At 42.5% G+C, this 19,515-nt stretch overlaps 1 protein-coding gene across 1 annotated transcript in view; it reads left to right on the forward strand.

Annotated features, from left to right (window-relative positions):
* LOC147612964 (phytyl ester synthase 1, chloroplastic-like) overlaps positions 1-17,507 on the forward strand; it is a 65,867-nt gene extending 48,360 nt beyond the window's left edge. Inside the window, exons 8-14 of the mRNA XM_086782240.1 lie at positions 12,715-12,823; positions 12,976-13,106; positions 15,534-15,900; positions 15,976-16,089; positions 16,182-16,267; positions 16,671-16,780; positions 17,179-17,507. Coding sequence (XP_086638366.1) covers positions 12,715-12,823; positions 12,976-13,106; positions 15,534-15,900; positions 15,976-16,089; positions 16,182-16,267; positions 16,671-16,780; positions 17,179-17,369 — 1,108 coding nt within the window. The 3' untranslated portion in view covers positions 17,370-17,507. The remainder of the gene's footprint in view (positions 1-12,714; positions 12,824-12,975; positions 13,107-15,533; positions 15,901-15,975; positions 16,090-16,181; positions 16,268-16,670; positions 16,781-17,178) is intronic.
* Positions 17,508-19,515: the final 2,008 nt, after the last annotated feature.

Here is a 19,515-nt window from a genome sequence, read left to right on the forward strand (position 1 = left end):
AAGATATCTAGGGCTCATAATAAATCCATTACTCCCAGGACCAGGGAGATGCCCTCCGCTCTACCAGATTCAACCCGTAGATGGTGTGATGGTACTCTCAGCCGGTCAATAGCAATAAGCAAGATATCTAGGCCTCATAATAAAACCATTATAAGATACTCGCAAGAAGTGCTCTCTGTAGAATTGGAGTTTTTGTGGTGGAGCCCTGTCAAATTGAGGCGGATAAGGTGGTTGATCTCTTGTCGGGAGAGATCCAGGAACGGTGAGGCAAGACTATACTGAAAAGGGGAGAGAATCCGTATGAAGACCATGTCAGTCACACCAGCTGACCACTCATGAATACTAGGATATGCTCTTTCCCTCTGCATGGAGGACTCAAGGGCCAGCCGTGGGAGGCGGTCCACATCCAGTAAGTACACAACACATGTAGGTGATGGTCTGGAACAGTGTACTGTGTATCTATCACCAATGGGGAGACTCTAACTCAGCCAGGATAATCTTATGTGGCGCTGATGGCTTGCTGTGGATCGTGCATGAAGCAGCATCAAATGTAGTCTTGATGTCCTCCTCCAATCCTCATCTCCTAGATCTGCCCCCTCAGAAAGGGCACTGTTCGGTACTGTGGGCGCATCAAAGTGTCAAAAGCCAACACTTGGTGCGGGGTCCTAGAAGTGAGCCTGGACGCACTCTCTTTCTCCAGGCAAGTCTGTACACTTGGTCTCATGGAAAAGATTGGATCTGTGTGGTCACTACAAGGTAAACATAAGATGAGACGATCTCCACTTGGGGTCCTCTATATAGAAAAGACTTGCTTGCTGTCTGTCGGTATGAAGTGTTAAATACCATGAGATTAACCGGGGGGTCTCTGTTGTTACAAAATTGTTGTAATGCATCCAAATATCTCTGTAGTCCCTCCATAGAGTTGGAGATTAGGACGATGTCATCCGCATACAACAGAATGGGCACATCTTCCTGAGCAAGCCATGTGCCTGCCCTGACCACAAATGACGAGATCTCATCGATGTTCAGCCCGAACAATGTAGCGCTACTGATGGTCCCTAGGAGCCCTCTTGGTGCTCGGGCTCTACCACGGCCTTCTATAGGACCATCACTCCCCATATCATATCTAATGGAAACCAAAGCGCCTATAGGTGATCTAGGAGTTGGGATTGAGGGATTGAATCAAAGGCCTGTTTGAAAATCCACAAAACAGGAGTACACCTTTTGCTTTCACTTTTTCTTTTGTGCCTTCACCTCCACAATAATAACTGAGAGGGTAAGTATATGATCCAAAGTGGAGTAGTTCCTCCTGAAGCCTGCTTGGCCAACGGCTCTCTCGCCTTGTCTCTCTGCTAAGAAACTGATCTCAGCCTCCAATACTGCCCCATATATCTTGGCCATTATGTGGCCTAGCATGATGGTCTTGTTGTTGTTGAGGTCTGTGGGGTCTCTTTTTTTAATGGATAGGGACAATGGTGTTGGTGGTTTTGGAGGGGGGAAAGTCTTCACACAAGGCCCTATTATAGAAAGAAAGAAGAAAGAAAGATGTTTATTAATGTCTACGAAAGACTTGAAAGGTCTATGACACCAAAAAGCTGTTTCATGTGATCAATGAGTAAACCGGATATTAAGACAACATGCAAAAAGTAAAAGGCTAGCTGTCGTTGAAAGGATAGACTGGGTCAATGTGCTATGTAGATGATAGACCATGTGTGTACGTTAATGTAGGAATTAGAAGAACCTCATGTGTCCAGGCTCGTAATGTGTTGTCCTCCTCGTGGATCCTCCTCATGGACCGTGAACGTGGCCTTAATATCCCCCACCTCTGTGGGGCTTCCTCTCTACATCACTGAAGCAAGTCCCAAATCTCGAGTATGCATACCTGTCTGTCTCATGGGATGCCCTTTGCACTCCCTGTCCATGTTTTTGTGGAGATAATGAAATGCTCTCTGTAGAACTGAAGCTTTGGGGAAAGCTTAAATGTCCTTGATAGGTGATCTCTATCCAATGTGTACCCATGGGAAATGTAGGTGATCGTTTGGAAGAGAGTATCAATGAACAGTGGTGCTACCCGAAACTCTGCCAAGACTATCTCATATGGTATAGAGGGCTTGCTTTTGATCATGCTTAAAAACATCATCACTTGCACTCTCTTGATCGCCCTCTCCCAGTTCACCTCCTCAAAATGGAGCCCGTACAACATAGCTGGCCTGAACAATGTGTCAAATAGCCGACACTTCGTGGTGGGTTCTTGAAAGTGGGTGTGAAAGTATTGTCTCTGGAGTCAAGTGAGTGTAGCAGTTGGCCAGGCAAGTGTGTGGTGAAGATAGGACGGGTGAAAGTAATTCACAAGATAGACATATGAAGCATAGTCACAAGAAACAATTCAAGGGTTTTTTTCGTTGTTTTTGAGGTTTTGTTTCGAAACATTTCATCCTTTGGCTTTGAAATCAAGAGTTTTGCAAAATAATATCTTTCTAGATTATAAATATTTGAAAAACTTGTAGAAACCACTAGAAAACATAGTTGATTGGCAATTAAGCATTTGTCAATTGCATGTGTTGATTACTCTTGAGTCTCTATCTCCGTAGCACTTGGTGTCAATGTGAAAAAAGAACGGGTAAAATGAGAGAGAGAGAGAGAGAGAGAGAGAGAGAGATTTTATATTAACATCTACAAAAAGACCCAAAGGGTCTATGAGATGAAAAAGTGATACTTGTAATCCATGAGTAAATTAAAAGACACCATTTGCCAAAGAAAACATGGCCAACGTATGAACAATCAAAGAGCTATAGTGGACAAAAAAAAAGGAGGTAAAATAGGGCTCATTTCATTCCCAAAAAAATTCCCACAAAAATAAAGAATAAGGGAAAAAAAAAGTAATTTCTTTTTTAAAATTGGGCGAAACAAGTTTTTAAGAGGTTTTTTCCATGGTGCTACAAATCTCACTTGACATGCTCTACTTAGAGCTTGAATCCTACCCATCACTGACTTACAGTGCCAACACTCTCTACATCAAATCTAGTGGAAAATGCAACTCTTTGGGCGAGCAAAGAGCGGTGATCTCTGTGTTGTCATAGGCCTTCATGAAATCTACAAAGCAACAAAAGACACATTACTTCTATGCTATTGCCTCCTCCATCACGAGCCTGGACATTTCCAATGTCAAAAGGGGTTTTTAGTGGATTTTGAGATGCCCAGATATGCATTTATGTACAAGCTTTGGGAATGGGAGATTAAAGATCGAGCACCTGAATCTTGCTCTAGTCACTCGAGATGGTTTCTTGGACACAAAAATGGGCATTGGAGCTCAAGTGTCGCATATATGGCGAGCTTCTAAGGATTTGGGAGATATTAAACTTTGAAACAAGGTTCTACATGGTGTCCACATACATTTCTAATAAGGTGGAACATAAAGGAACATACTCCTAAAATCTAGGAGGGTTAGTGTTTTTGGACAACCTCCAATGAAAATTTTGTTTGTGTCATCACGTCTGTAAGCGAAGCAAATGGGGAGACTTGCCAAGCACCTTTGGCTCTAGCTCTACGAGTAGAGATATTTTTAGAGATGAAGTTTATGAGAATGAACCATCACTTAAATTGGGAGATGTGACACAACACTTGATCAAAGTGAGACAAGCGGCCTAACACTTGTAACTTTAGCTCTCCACTTGTCATTATAGCTTGTACTTGCCATTCTATTTCATGAGAGCCTCACATCTATAAATTAAAGTCCTCTCTCGTCATTGGAGTGGGCTCTATTGTTGAAAACTAGCCTCTACCCATGTTGGCTACTCACGTCTACAACACTCTATAGAAGTCTCTACACCTCTCTAACTTTTCTATGGCGGTATTCTTGCTATTTCAAGTGTATTTGGCATTGTAGAGACACACACTGAGAAGTACACAGCAACAAGCTCTCTCAAGAGAGTGAGAGATATGATGATGTGATGCTCAAAGAACGATGAAGAGATATAATGTGTGGACCAAGTAAGTTGACTCCACAATATCAAAATACAAATAAGTGTGGTATCATTTCACACCTAATATCCAAGGGGAAAAACCCAAAGGGAGAAAAGTGCCCTTGGTTAGCCCAAGTTCACATGTGGCACTACTCATATTATATGTGGCATAACTCATAGCATATATGCCAATAAATCCCCCCCCCCCCCAATAGTGGCAATGTGAACTTGTACAAGGTCTGAGGAGATCACTCTCTGAAGGAGAGTAAGCCTAAAGCTTTGCAAAAAGCTTCAAACTTCTCTCGAGCCAACGCCTTCATGATGAACACATTTGCAACATTGTCCTGTGTAGAGAAGTGTGTAGAGAAGTAAGATAATGAGATCTCCCTTGCATGAATCCTCTCCTTGACATAGTGATAATGAATCTCTACGTGCTTAGTACTTGCATGAAACACTGGGTTTCGTGCCATGGCTATAGCACTCTGACTGTCAATGAGTATGGTAGTGGGTTTTTGTTGACACTCATGAAGATCAGTCATCAATCTCCTCAGCCATACACAATCTCAGTGGCTGTAAAGGCTGCCTTGTGGGCAACAGGGGGCTGCTTTTTGTTCAACCATGATATACATGAATGCCAGTCTGAATCACTGTAAGCATGTAACTGCAAGTTGCCTCCCGGGGATATACCAACGCAAGATCCAGGGAGACCTGAAGATAGCGGAAGATCCGCTTCATTGCTTGCCAATGCTTTGTACCTGGGCTGTGCATAAATTTGCTACACTGGGAAACCCCAAACTGAATATCCGGGCGTGTGTTGCATAAGTATATGAGGCTTCCCACTGCTTGGCTGTAAACACTTATGTCCGAAGAGTCTCCAACATCATACATACTCAATTTCAGCCCTAGCTCCATCGGAATAGAGATGGGCTTACAATCTTGAAACCCGAATTTGTGCAACAACTTTTGAATGTACTTTGATTGGTGTACATAAATCCCAACATCTGTCTGCACAAATTGTATTCCAAAATAATAATGCAACAATCCCAAATCTGTCATCTCAAATGACATTTGCAATTCAGCTTTGAATGCTGAAATTTTATCCATGTCATTCCCAGTCTACAACATGTCATGCACATAAAGAATGGGCATAATCTAAGTGCCATGATCCTCTTTCACATAGAGGGTGCTCTCCATTGGACTATTGCGAAATCCCTGCGTGGTCAAATAAGTATGTATCTTCTAATACCAAGTTCGAGGAGCTTGTTTGAGACCATAAAGTGCTTTTCAAAGCTTACATACTTTGGTTTCATGACCATGCATCACAAAACCAGTGGGCTGATTTACATACACTTCTTCTTGTGAATCCCCATTGAGAAAAGTTGATTTAATGTCCAACTGATGCACTTTCCATCCATGATGGGCAGCCACTGTGGCCATACGAGAAGTAGGTGCGAAAGTCTCATCATAATCAATGCCCTTTTGCTGGGCATATCCTTTGGCCACTAGCCTGGCCTTGTACCTGTCAATGGTACCATGAGACTTTCTTTTCAACTTGTAAACCCACTTTGTGCCAATGGGCTTCTTTCCAGCAGGCAAGTCTACCAAATCCCAAGTGATATTTTTATGGATAGAATCTATCTCATTTTGCATGGCTTACATCCAATACTCATCCTCATGAGCCTCTTCAAATGAATCTGGCTCATCTACATCACAAAGTGTACTCATGCAAGCAACATCTGCATGTTCTCTTGCATTACGTGAACCAGCTCTAGTCCTGCTTCCAAGTGGAGCTGAAAGTTTGCTTTCTTGTAAAGTACGGAGCAGCCAACGAGGCACAACTCTAGCCTCTTCTGTTGCTGTCCGCTCTTGCTCCACTACATCCTCCACATTTTGAGGTATAATGAGCTCATTCATGGACCGATTTTGAGCACTCAAAAGCTGTCCATTAGGCAAAGTCGATGGCTGATCTGTTGAGCCATCAATCCCCAATGGGAGAAGTCCTTAAAACATGTTATGTGGGTCCGAAGGTGGCTGTCCAAAAAGTTCAGCCAATGGTTGGTCTGAATTTTCAGCAAATACAATATCTTTGTTGTCCAAAATCCTTTGTGTGGAAGGATTAAACAGACGGTAGCCTTTACTGCCACTACTATAACCCACAAATATGCACTTAGTTGCTTTTTCATCAAGCTTACCTCTCAACTGCTCAGGTACATGTGCATATGCTATACATCCAAAACTCTAAAGTGATCAACTTTAGGTTTTCTTTCGTGCCAGGTGTCATATGACGTGATGGTTTTCAATGCTTTGGTAGGGCATCTATTCAACACATGTGTAGCACACATTATTGGCTCCATCGAGAATTTGTGAGGCAATCCTTTGCCTTTAACCATGCATCTAGCCATTTCCATCAAAGACCTATTTTTTCTCTCAGCAACACCATTTTCCTGAGGAGAATATGGCATCATGCATTGATGCTTTATGGCTTTTTTTGCCATAAATGCTTTGAAAGCAATGGACATGTATTCCCTCCCCTGATCTGGAAGGAGGGTTTGCACTTTGCAACTTGTTTGATTTTCAGCTTGTGCCACAAAATGCTGAAAACATGCAAATACATCAGATTTTGCCTTCAATTGATACACCCGTCCGCATAGCACTACACACATCACTGTGCACAAGCTGTAATTTCTGGATAGCCCTTGTTGATCTGTGCATCTTACCCAATATGCACCCTTTACATACATGTTTTGGTGGGAGCTTTACATGAGGCATATCCTGTACCATTTTATGCCTTTGTAATAGCATCAAACTGCCATAATTCACATGCCCAAACCTTGCATGCCACAATTTTGCCTCATGCATGGCAGGTGTAAGAGTGGTAACCACATGAGCATCATGCTCTCTCCTATCAAACCTGTCAAGCTGATATAAACCATGGTACAATGTGCCGGAAGTGACCAGTGCATAGCCACCTTCACGGTCTTTCACTATGCATCTGTCGTCCTTAAAGTTGATTGCATATCCGCTTTTAGCAAAAGAGGAGACGGACAACAAGTTCTTCTTAATCCTTGGCACATACAATACATTTGGAAGACATAAGTTTGCACCATATGCTGTTGTGAGGATCACCTCACCAACACCCTGAACTGGATAAGAAGAATTGTTTGCACATGTTATCCGCTTGCCTTCAGGGGTAGCCATAAGCTTCTTAAACAAATTCCTCCGTGAGGTAATGTGTTTAGAAGGACCATTGTCAAAGTACCATGTGTCGTGTCTTTCATTGACACTAACTGACATATACTCCAATGATGCATCATAATTGCAAGTAACGAAAGTCCACTTATCTTGCAAGAGATTTAGTGATGCATCATCTTTCCGTGCAGGTGATGAAGAAGAATCTACAGCCATGCCGCTTTCTTTTTTCTTCTCCTTTGCAAGTCTTTTCTTGCACTCATTCAATTAATGACTTGGCTTCTTGCAGTAGTGACATTTTTCCTTTTTCTTGGGTTTGCCGGCATCATTTTTAGCCTTTTGTGAAGGTTGTTTTGAATCAGCCTTTGGCTAAAAACTATGTATGGCTTTTCCCTTGCCCTTGTCTTGGGCAGTAAAAGTCCCATCACTACGCATGCTGGAAGATTTGTCTTCCGATTTTGCTCCTCCTGTAGCAACAAACCAACCAACTCTTCAAACAAGATTGATTCAAGGTTTCCCCGCATAGATATAGAGTGAGCGATGTGTGGAAGTTCAAGTAGGTTTCTGGCAAAGATGATAGTGTCTTGGAAACCAACTCCTTTTCAGAAATGACCTCATCAATATTGAGCAACTGCTCCCGAAGATCCTCGATCTTTGTAAGATGATCAGCCATACTATCACCTTCATTCATGTCCAAGTTCTCAAGCTCTTTCTTAAGAAATGCAACCTTGGCCTCATTCTTTGCCTGATACATGATATCCCAAGCTCGCCGTGAGGTCTTGCAAGACCGAATATGCGGTATTATTGATTGCTTTATTGACAAAGCAATCAAATGCATCGCTTGGGCATCACGAGTATCCCATCTCTTCTGCTCCTGTGAGGGAGGAGTGGGTACTGTAGCTTGTTGAGCACCACGGCTAGGCATGTTAGGTGCTTTGTCAACAGGGCGTGCATCTTCACCTGACACATAACCCCATAATCCTTTGGCCACAAGAAGATTTCGGACGACCATGAAACTCCATAGGGAGCAATTACTGCCATCCAATTTGTCCTCTTGGGACAAAACCCCAAATATATCGCTTGTATTTCCAGCCATGTGCTAAGATCTCTTGCAAGAGAGATGCAAACCTGTGCAACCAAATATACTGTAAAAAGCGCCTGCAGGCAAAATCCTGAATGCACCGAAGTGCAATGCCAGGCAATCACAAAGGCCTATGCAAATGTTTTGCCATGAATACAAGGCTGCAAATAAGCAATGCTGAAAATCCTCATATTTTTGAGCACCAATGGGTTGATTTATGTGTCAATTGCACATAATTGACAAAAGCCACGAAAATCTGTGTATCAATAAGCTTTAATTGTGCGACTAAGCACTAATTTTAGAAAAGTCCCATAATTTTGTGTCCTATAATTACAATTGTGCAAATTCTGAAAAATCTCCAAAATCTGAAAAGTCCCCAAATTTTCCGTGAATCCTGCACCGAGATGTTGCCCTGCAGTGTTGCTTGCACCTGATTTTTGCAATGAACCAAGAATTGTACATAAGCCCCTTGATTTGAACCAAAAATGAGGTACCTGAATTTGCAAAGGTGTTGCAAATGACGGGGTGCTGATGACAGGATGCTGCAAGAGTTGGAGGAGGTGACGATGGTGGGAGCAGGGTTGCTACAGGAGTTGCGGCATTGTTGTGGTAGAAGCTGCAAGCGGCGATGGCGGGAGCCATTGACAGATTGCTAGAGGCAACGATGGCGGGAGCCATTGACAGATTGTTGCAGGCGGCGGGTGCTATAGAAGACGGTGACGGGTACAATGTCGATGGGAGGCCGACGGCGGGCACAAGTGCAAGCAACCGCGTCGGCGTGGGAATTGGACAGCAACGAAATGGGTGACGGAGATGAGGACGGCCCGGAAGACGGTGCGAGACGGCGTCGGTGTGAAGACGGTGACTGCGACTGGGCGTCAGACGGGTTCGACGACGGAAACGTCATGGCAAGCGATGGTAACAAGGCACAAAAAAACTCACAAATCCGTCGATTGCCACATAAGCCTCAGGTGGGGCTGAGCACTGCCCTGGGCCTCCTCCTGTGGTGCAAGAGCCGCCGGTGGGCGAGGGTGGAGGCCTCCCCACTAGTGCCGCCCCCTCTGGTGGCCGAAATGGGCGGCGAGCTTGCAGTGGATGGAAATGTCAGGCGCTGGACGGAACGGACAGGCAAAGACGGAACTGCGGACTGTTGATGGAAATCTCCGGCGGACAGAACTGCGTGTGAAGAAGGGGTGGCAGCCAGCTCTAATACCACTGTTGGATTAGGGTTGCACAGAAAACAAAGACACACATAGAGAAGTACACAGCAGCAAGCTCTCTCAAGAGAGTGAGAGATATGGTGGTTGATGCTCAAAGAAATATGAAGAGATACAATGGGTGGAGCAAGTAAGTTGACTCCACAATATCAAAATACAAATAAGTGTGGTGTCCTTTCACACCTAGTATCCAAGGGGAAAAACCCAGAAGGAGAAAAGTACCCTTGGTTAGCCCATGTTCACATGTGGCACTGCTCATATTATATGTGGCATAACTCATAGCATATATGCCAATAGTTCTTGTATCAATTAGTGCGCTTGTTGTATGGCCAGTCATTGTACTTATTGTACCAATCATTGTACTTGATGTACCAACCACTATACTTATTGTACTTGTTGTACCAGATGTCCTAAATGGTGTACCAACTTGATGTACTTGTACCGATTGTACCATATGTTCTAGGTGTTGTACTAGCCTATTGTACTTCTTGTACAAGCTTCATGTACTTTTTGTGCTGGATTATATACCAGCTCTACCATCTTCTTTATGGTTGAGGTTATGTGGATTTTCTATCTTGGTTATTATTTGGCATTTCCATAGATGATTATTGGCAAATGTTGTCCTGTGTGTATTGAGGGGAAAAATATTGGCCAATTTTTATGAGACCAAGATTTATGGATTCATTGTATATGATTATGATGATATGGTATTGTGTATGTGGATAATCCGGTTTTGCCTGAATTTGGAAAAACCCCCAAAGCTTGTACTGTCACAATCCTCCAGAGCTGTGACATGTGGGAGGATCTCCAAGATGTTGCCTTGGGAGTATCCAAGAGCATGATGGAGGCCTGCATGGGCGGCGCTTGTGGTTAGGACTACTTTGGTGTACAAGATGGCAAGTTGGGAGATTTAATCCACATGAGCATATGTCTGTGAAATTGCATGTGCATGTATGACTTGTTTTGATTGCCTGGTCCAGCTAATACGGGCTTGGGAGTTCCTTTTTGGGCTGGTCCAGCTAATATTGGCATGAACATGAGTTGAAGGGTGGCCAACTGTACCTGAAAAAGGGCTGCCAGAGAGAAGGGCGACAGTTTTTCTACATGCAAAAAGCAAGGCTAGCTAGAGTGCAGGCATATGGGCTGGCTGAGTGCTTAGCAGGGCTGGACAGGCTTGGTCGACTCTCTCTTTTCACTCTATCTGCTGGTCGACTTGCATACAGGGCTCCACAGGGCAGTCTACTTGCATACAAGGCATCTCAAGGCTGGTCGATTAACACACAGAGATCCCCACAGCTAGCCATCTTGTTTACTTGCAAACACTGTTTTCAGTCTTGAAGCTAGAGAGGATATCGTTCCGGGCAAGCATGGTGGTCATATGTATGATTTGGTGGAACATACAGGTGGCCAGAGAGCTTGAAACATAGATGGTTGTGCGAACAGCTGTGTGGACAGTTTTAAGCTAGAGGGTGTGATCATGTACTAGCACTCAGGTGGGCCTGACAGGTCCCCTGAGGTAATTAAGAGAGCAGTTGTTGACTGCTCTGCCTTGGGTTGGTGACCAAGGGTTTGTTTTTCTATTCTGTACTAACACAGAGATCCCCACAGCTAGCCATCTTGTTTACTTGCAAACACTGTTTAACACACACAGATCCCCACAGCTAGCCATCTTGTTTACTTGCAAACACTGTTTTCAGTCTTGAAGCTAGAGAGGATATCATTCCGGGCAAGCATGGTGGTCATATGTATGATCTGGTGGAACGTACAGGTGGCCAGAGAGCTTGAAACATAGATGGTTGTGCGAACAGCTGTGTGGACAGTTTTAAGCTAGAGGGTGTGATCATGTACTAGCACTCAGGTGGGCCTGACAGGTCCCCTGAGGTAATTAAGAGAGCAGTTGTTGACTGCTCTGCCTTGGGTTGGTGACCAAGGGTTTGTTTTTCTATTCTGTATTATATTGATTTGGATAAATCTGGTGCTGCTCCCGGGCACCCACATCTTGTACAAGAAAATACACTGTTGGTAATGAAGATACCTCGCCCGGGGAGGGGGGGGGTGCGGTGGGTGGGGCTGGCTCAACTTTAGCCCCTAGTACTGTGTTATGTGAAAAGTTGTCTTTTGGTCTTTAGAGGATGTATATGTTCTTGATATTTGTGACAAATGTAATGGAACATGTCTATGATCTGATGGATGTTGAATGTATGTTGTGCCTTGGCAGATAGTGTCTGTATTCACGATCCCGGTTGTGACATGTACTTGGAATAAAAATACCTTTTGAGGGGGGTTGGCCCATTCTGACCCTAGTGTCATGTCCATTGTGCAAGTTCTTTATGGATTGTGGTTAAGTGGTTGTGGTCATGTTTAATGTTTAATACGCATGGATGGTATAAGAAATTGTCTCAAAGGCCCTCTCAATCCTTTCCCTCTATTTTTAGTGTGCTATGGGCTAGTTGGTTGGTTCGTTGTGTCAACCCAAAAAATAATAATACAAAATTTCAAAAATAATAAAATGGTCCACATTGGTTGGTCATTGTGTGCTCATTGGATGCTTGGACCACTATTGAGGAGGAACTATTCGGCCTAGACCACATTATAATGTGCATACCTTCCAACGGTGTGACATGGACATGTCTCCACCATTTAGCCACTTTAGAGGACCTGTCCGTGGCAAAGTCTTGCTCAATTTTGGGGCTTTTCAACCATTTCATTGTATCTCCTCTATCGGTGCCTATCTGCCCATGAGTTGATCCGAGCCTTCAAGACTTCTTTGGAAATCTTGCCCAACTTATGGTGAATCGGGATGGTTGAGTAGTTATTCGAGTCCAAGGGGTCTCTTGCCTTCTAGATAGGGATAATGGTGTGGGTTGTCGTGGATGTTTCCCAATTCCCCCCATTTGTTCCAATCTCTCCTAGCCTCCCAATATTTCCTAGTTTCCCCCAAATCTTCCATTCTCCCTAATTTCTCCAAGTCTCCTCAATTTCCCAAGGTCTCCCAATTTCCCCCAACTTTTCCCAATTCCTCAATTTTTAATGTGTCATATTTTTTATTTATATGTTTAAAAAATAAACATGAACGTACTTAACGTATCTTATCCGTACTCGTTGTTAAAAACGTATTGTACGTAACATTTCTATCCACCTTGGTCTCTTTAATTAATCATGCTTAAGCTTTGCTTTGATGCACCATCAAAATTTGAGAGAGAGAGAGGCCCACTTGCACTTGCACTAAGGTCTACCTGAATTTTGCTATTGTTCTTTTGATCAGTGGGAAAGATCAAATGTTACCAAGTCGTGATGAGGCAAAGAGGCTGCAGAAAACCCTTAAAAATTGTATTGTTCGGTACTACAAAGATTCTGGTCACACATTACTGCTGGTCTGTATCCTAAGCTTATTTTCATTGCCCTTCAAACTTTTTTGAGAGCATTTTACTATGGAGATGATGCCTTACGTTTTATTTGTTAATGTAGCTTAAAGTACATTTTAATGTGGATGTGTTCTTTCCTGAATTACTCTGAAATGTGATAGGAAGAAGGGTTGGACTTGGGAACTGTCATTCGGGGAGCTAAGCTTTACCGGAGATCCAAAAAGTTCGATGCCATATCCGACTATGTATACCCGACAACAAAGGAATTCGAGGAAGCTTATGAACGAAACAAGTAGTGATTTCTTCTCTTCCATAGGATGATCTTATTGTAATGCTTGGATTCCTAAGTGAAAACATTCAATTTTTGCTTTGAAGTTATGGTTTTTAGCAAATTATCAGATGGGCAATAATATAGATTAGGGGCGTATTCACATAGTTATTGTGCGTTATTGTGCTAGAAGCTTAGGATTGACTTTTCTTCTAAGAACGTGAATATACATATCATTTTTTTGTATGTATACATTCTTTTAAAAACACTGGCAACTAATAAATATGACCTCTTCTGTAAATGTAAAATTGTAAATGGCCTAATTAAAAATAGGTCTCCTATTCAACTCACATGATATCATACATAATTTTTTCTCTACTATCCTCAAGATTTTCTTGAGATTAAAGTCCTAATGGTCAGAGGGCTCAGTGAACTATGCAAGGTGATGGTTTAAGAGAACAAGATTTTGCACCGGTGATCAACAAGTTACCTGAACTTGAATCATATCTGTTACATCAGCCAAAATTGTAACCACGTTCATGACGACCTACTTTACCGCTATAGATTGACATCAAAACCTATACCCCTTCGAGACTGGTGTTCAAAGCCAATGAGGCAATAGCTCAAGTGGTAGAGATGTTTGTCTAGGACTAGGAGGTCCTGGGTTCAAAACCCCACATGGTGCTTTCTCGGCAACATTGCCTACGGGCAGATAAAAAGCACTTATGGGTGGTGAAAAATGGTACATACGGGAGGATCTTTGGCCCAAGGCCAGTTTGAAAAGACTGGTGTTCAGACCTTGCCTGATATTGCAGCTAAAGCCTCTCATTTTATCCTGAATGTTGTATTGAAGGATGAAGATTAAGTATGTGATGGTATCTGTAGTGAAGAAACCATTGAATTTGTATGGACTAAGAGGCATGGATGCTGGTGAAGGGGGGAAGAAAAGGATAGAGTCCTGTTGAGGACAGAAGTCAGCTTGCCTCTTTCTCAGGCTACGTTTCTTACTGACAGAGATTCTCATTGCTGAATCTCTCAAGTTAATTAAGACCTTCTGGGAGTGCTCAAGGAAAGTTGTACTGTAATTTTCCTTGAGGCATAAGCAGCCGTTAGCATCTTGAGCATCATGCTAAGCAATCATTGCATCATGGATGAGGTAAGAATTATTCAAGGCATACAATTGACTTGGGAACTAGAAGCGAGTTAGGTGATAGCTTTGATAAGGACGAAGGGTGGAAGAGGAAAACAAATTTAAATATAGATTGAAGGACTGATGAAGATGTTGATTGATCTGGACGTCAGGGGACCAAGTGCAACTGAGCTGAGCACAGATGCAACTGAGTCGAACACAGATGCATATTACCTCTGCAAAGAGAGTGTGAGAGCTGCCAAAAGGGCACACAAGAGGAGATTTCTGTTATGCCTACAGACCTGAGACGTGAGACCTTCCTGCTCTAAATACCAAACTGGAAGAATTCCTCATTGCTCTTTGGTTCAATCTCCAAGCCCAAGTAGGTGGGAGCAGGATCCTATTCATACACCTGTGCTCACTACCAGGACTACGAATGGCTACCTGTCTAGCTTCTTTTCAGTGTAAGGTGCACCATGCCAAGAGAGTCGCCATATGCCCATGTTAGAAGCATGTCACTGGGAGTGCTGCTCCCATCTGATATATCGGAAAACTTGGGCAAGCCCCTTTCTTGAGTGGTTGGCTCTGTTTGGAATGATCCGTTAACCAAGTTTCGTTAAAGAAAGATATATCCAAAGAAGCCATTCAAGAGGTGCAAGACTAGGAATTTTCAGAAATTGGCTGGTGTCGGGGACACCCACGATCTTGTCTCTTGAGGTTTTGGGGTCTGGATGGATACACCAAATTGTGGAACTCCCAGTTAAGGTGCTCATGGGCAAACACAAATGGGATGGGTGACCTACTAGGAAGGATGACTTACCCAGTGACAGTGCTCATGGGCAAACACAAATGGGATGGGTAAACCTACAAGGAAAGATGACTTACCCAAGTTCTCCAATATGTTCGACCCCTGGTTGTCCAATGGTATTGTCTTTATCCTAACAAGGAAAGAAAGAAGAATCCCAGCACACTCTAGAACATTGTTGTTAGCTCCACTTGAGAAAATCATTTTCAATGATAGTACGTAAAGACATGGGGATTTGAATCGTAAATCAGATGAAGCTAGCCTTTTGATGGCAGTTTTGATCTTCCATAGTTTCTGTAATCATTTGCCTTTTGAAGCATGTTTATTTATTCATGGATTTGATCCTTCCTGCTTAATTATTAGCCTTTCGTTGATGCTCTTAGGCTAGAAGGGCTTAAGGGTTAAACTTCTGAAACTTGTGCATTGTAAGGTCTGTTGCATCAAAACATCAATGCAACATGCCTGGATTAAACTGCTTAATTAGTGTCATTAACTTGCGTTATTTTCTTTGTTGAAGGCCTCTGCGAAAGTTATGCAGTCCTGTATTCTTCTCCAAGGAGGAGGATGGGGCAATAGTTCGTGGTTTATCTGGAGTTCCTGAAGATGGTCCAATTCTCCTTGTTGGAAACCACATGCTTATGGGATTAGAATTAAGTGTGCTTATTTGTGAATTTTTGAAGCGCAAACAAATTATTCGGGGTGTGGCACACCCTATTCTGTTCACAAGGTCTCTGGAGAAAGGCCTTACGGAGCCCGGATTCATCGACGATGTCCGGGTGTTTGGAGCTGTACCTGCCACCAAGAAGAGCTTTCTTAAAACTCTCTCCAGAAGAGAGTCTGCTCTCCTCTATCCCGGTGGGGCAAGGGAGGCCCTTCATCGCAAGGTACAATCTAACCTGAATGAAACTCTCATCGCCGTGAAAGTTCAAGTAGTTTATTTTGTTTGAATCTCGTATCAGGGGGAAGCATATAAATTATTCTGGCCAGAGCACCCAGAATTCGTGCGAGCTGCAGCACGTTTTGGGGTGACTATCGTGCCATTTGGTGTTATTGGTGAAGATGACCTTCTTGAGGTTAACTTTTTCACTCCCTGAGCTTGTAATCTTCTTAGCAATACCTCATTTCTTGATACGCATGCCAAACCTGAAGCTTTTGCTTCATGCAGCTCGTGCTAGATTACAATGACATGAAGAAGATACCTTACCTCACCAAGATTTTTGATGAGGCTAATACTGACAATCTTCGTCTAAGGTAATTCACACTTCTGCACACATGCATGCATTTGCAGTGTCATGCTTGCTTCCATTCATACTCTCTCGTGCACACGCATGCACGTGTGGTGTCATGCTTGCTTCGATGCACATACATTCACAGTCTCACAGACTTGCACACACACATGCACGTGCATCATGAACCTCCATTTACATACATTTATACATTTACTTTCTCTCGCTCAAACATGTGCCTATGTCATGCAAATGTCCATGTTCTGATGCTCATACATTGATATTTTTACGTGCACTTGCACACATGCATGCACGTGGCCGTATGAATGCATGTGTGTTTTCCTTGATTTGGTATGCTATGTCAATTCATACTTGAAAAGAAGTTTGGAGTCAACTGTGCGACATATGATGCGATATTTGCTTTGCAGGCGTGGGGAAACCGGGAAAGTGGCTGAGCAAGAGATGCATATGCCATTGCTTGCACCGAAAATGCCTGGTCGGATGTATTTTCTTTTCGGAAAGCCCTTCCCAACTGCGGGTATAGATGTGCATGGTCTATAAAGTTTTTTTTGGTTCACTTAAAAACATGGAAGATAGCATTTGAGCTCAACAGAAGGGGTTTTTAATAATATAGTTTTTATATAATACAAGATAAATATACAGATACATTTTTTCACAAGGGCTACTTTTATAAGTATGTAAGAAAGGTGGATCATTTGATAGGGACAAGGTTCACAGTATTAGTTTAAAAAATACCAACTGAACGCACATGATCTACAAGCTTTTGAAATAGTGGCCTAACACGCCACAGACACCCACCCCCCCCCCCCCCGCCCCCCCCAATCTGCTTGAGCATGGTAATGCCGTGATTGTCCCTCAGAAATTGACACAGGCTTCTTTATGTAATAGTAGTATTTTCCTTTGTTTTCCTTTCAGGGAGGGAGGAACAGCTGCAAATCAGAGCAGCAGCAGATCAAGTCTACTTTGATGTAAAAAAAGAAGTAGAGGATTGCATCGATTATTTACTGAAGAAGCGAGAAGAGGACCCATACAGAGCATTTTTCCCGAGGTTTTTCTATGAATCTCTTTGGGGTGGAGATTGGCAAGCCCGGACATTTGATCCTTAGAAAGAAAAGTGTGGAAGACCCACTTCAGTATGTATCACCAGACATTAAGAAGAGTTTGTGTTCGATATATTTCTGCGTATTTCATCCCTAATTAGGCAGCCAACATCATATTAATTGCTATGGAATATGCCTTTAGATTAAGGGTTTCATCCCTTAATCTATGGAATATGCCTTTAGATTAAGGGTTTAGACTCGAATCAGCTCAAGATTTGGGAGATTTGATCACGATTATGATGGGAAATTCAGCATGGCTTTTCGACCTTGATCTAATTTTTTTAAGGATTCCTCACAGTTTCTGCAAATCGAAGTAAGCAGTAGAGAAGGCAGGCTTTCATGCGATTGCAGCGCTGGCTTCTATGCAGTTGCTGCACAGCCAAGCTCCGATCTATGAGTTCTGCAGCAGCTCTGATCTATGAGTAAGAGGACGGAGGTTCGTCTCGCAAATCGATAGGGCTGCATGCCAAGGCAATGTCCATGTGCTCACACAGGTGAGGAAAGTTACGGTGTAGGCCATGGCTGTGAAAAGCAAGGGCGTTCGGTTCGCGGGAAAAGGAAGAGGAAAGCGAGCATCAAGGTGCAGCCAACGTGTACTTCTTGCTTGGGCTCCCACGACCTAACATACATACATACTCTTAGGCATTAGGCATTAATATATGTAAATATATACATGTATGTATGTATAGAATAGATACCTATAGAGTGAATATACATACACTCTTAGGCATTAGGCATTAGTTAGTAATATATATATATATATATATATATATATATATATATATATATATATATATATATAGAGAGAGAGAGAGAGAGAGAGAGAGAATATGTATACATACTCATAGGGTATGGCCTTGAAGCGATTTTGCTCTTTTGTTGGATCATATGTCTATGTTATGTGTATCATGCAATTGCATCTCCTCCATCCATCTTGACATTTCAATGCATATCACAAGGGTGTTAATTCTGGTGTCTTGATTATAGGGACCACCATAATTAAGACCCCTGTGATATGCATTGAATTCCATCTCCAAGAGCCTAAGAAGTCCGAGTAGTGTAGCTCTACTCCATGTATTGTGATATGGATCATGCACATGAACCCTTCAGAAAATATTTTGACGTTGAGTTGGGTAGTTTTTGACGTTATCATATTTTATTAGGATGTGCAGTTATTGCATGAATTAATTGGGAGAACTGGTGCGTGTCAATCCTCTCCTTCCAGTGTCTCATTTTTTGGGTTGTCTTTTTTCATAGCATAGACCTCAAATACTTTTCAAAGCTTTCCTTGAATATGCATATATTCATCGAGCATCACCGAATTTTTCTCAAATTTATTTCACGTAGATTTATCACTCCCTTAATATATACTAGTCCTCAGCCCGCGCACTGTGCACATATTTTTCAAGTAGATTCATCACTTAACATATGCTAGTTTTCATACCTGCATGTTGTTGTGGTATGTGAAAGGGAGGCAAGCGGTCCCAGCAATGAAGCAGTTTGAATTTTTTTGGAGGGACTCTTAACCAGCCAGCCGATTGCTCCACGTTCTAGGATTTCTCTTTTCTCTTCTCTTCTTGTCCCAAAGTTGTCCATGGTTAATACATAATAGATTTGGGATGCATTCTCCATTTTAATAGATTTGGGATGCATTCTCCATTTTGTAAACGGGTCCCCCTTTGTCGTCCATGATACATATAAGCAAAACCTCTACAGGACTAGATCTTGGTTTCCAACTTATGCATGCAACCTTGTGATAGAGCTATAAGATGGCTAACTTCCCAAGCATGCAAAAATGGTGTGTGTGCGTGTGTGTGTGTGTGTGTGTGTATGTGTGAGAGAGAGAGAGAGAGAGAGAGAGAGAGAGAGAGGACAAACACATAACCCTTTTAGCGAAAAATAGATTTTTCTAAAAAGGTAGATAACCTAGAGAAAAAAAGACTAGAATATATTCTTCTCAAAAGGTACATGATGCTCAATGGTGATGACCTTTCTCCCCTCGGCTCAATTTTGGTCCAACCCTCTTGAAAGAACAAGAGTGGGTGTGTTCCTATATTATTAGATAGATTACTCAATATCAATCTAGATGGACATTTTAAATGCTTATATATATACATATGTTTTAAAAAAGTTTCACATACATTTGAAGTGA

This window comes from Cibotium barometz, chromosome 44 (assembly GCF_041138505.1).
Source record: "Cibotium barometz isolate CiBa-2024 chromosome 44, ASM4113850v1, whole genome shotgun sequence".
NCBI classification, from domain to species: domain Eukaryota; kingdom Viridiplantae; phylum Streptophyta; class Polypodiopsida; order Cyatheales; family Cibotiaceae; genus Cibotium; species Cibotium barometz.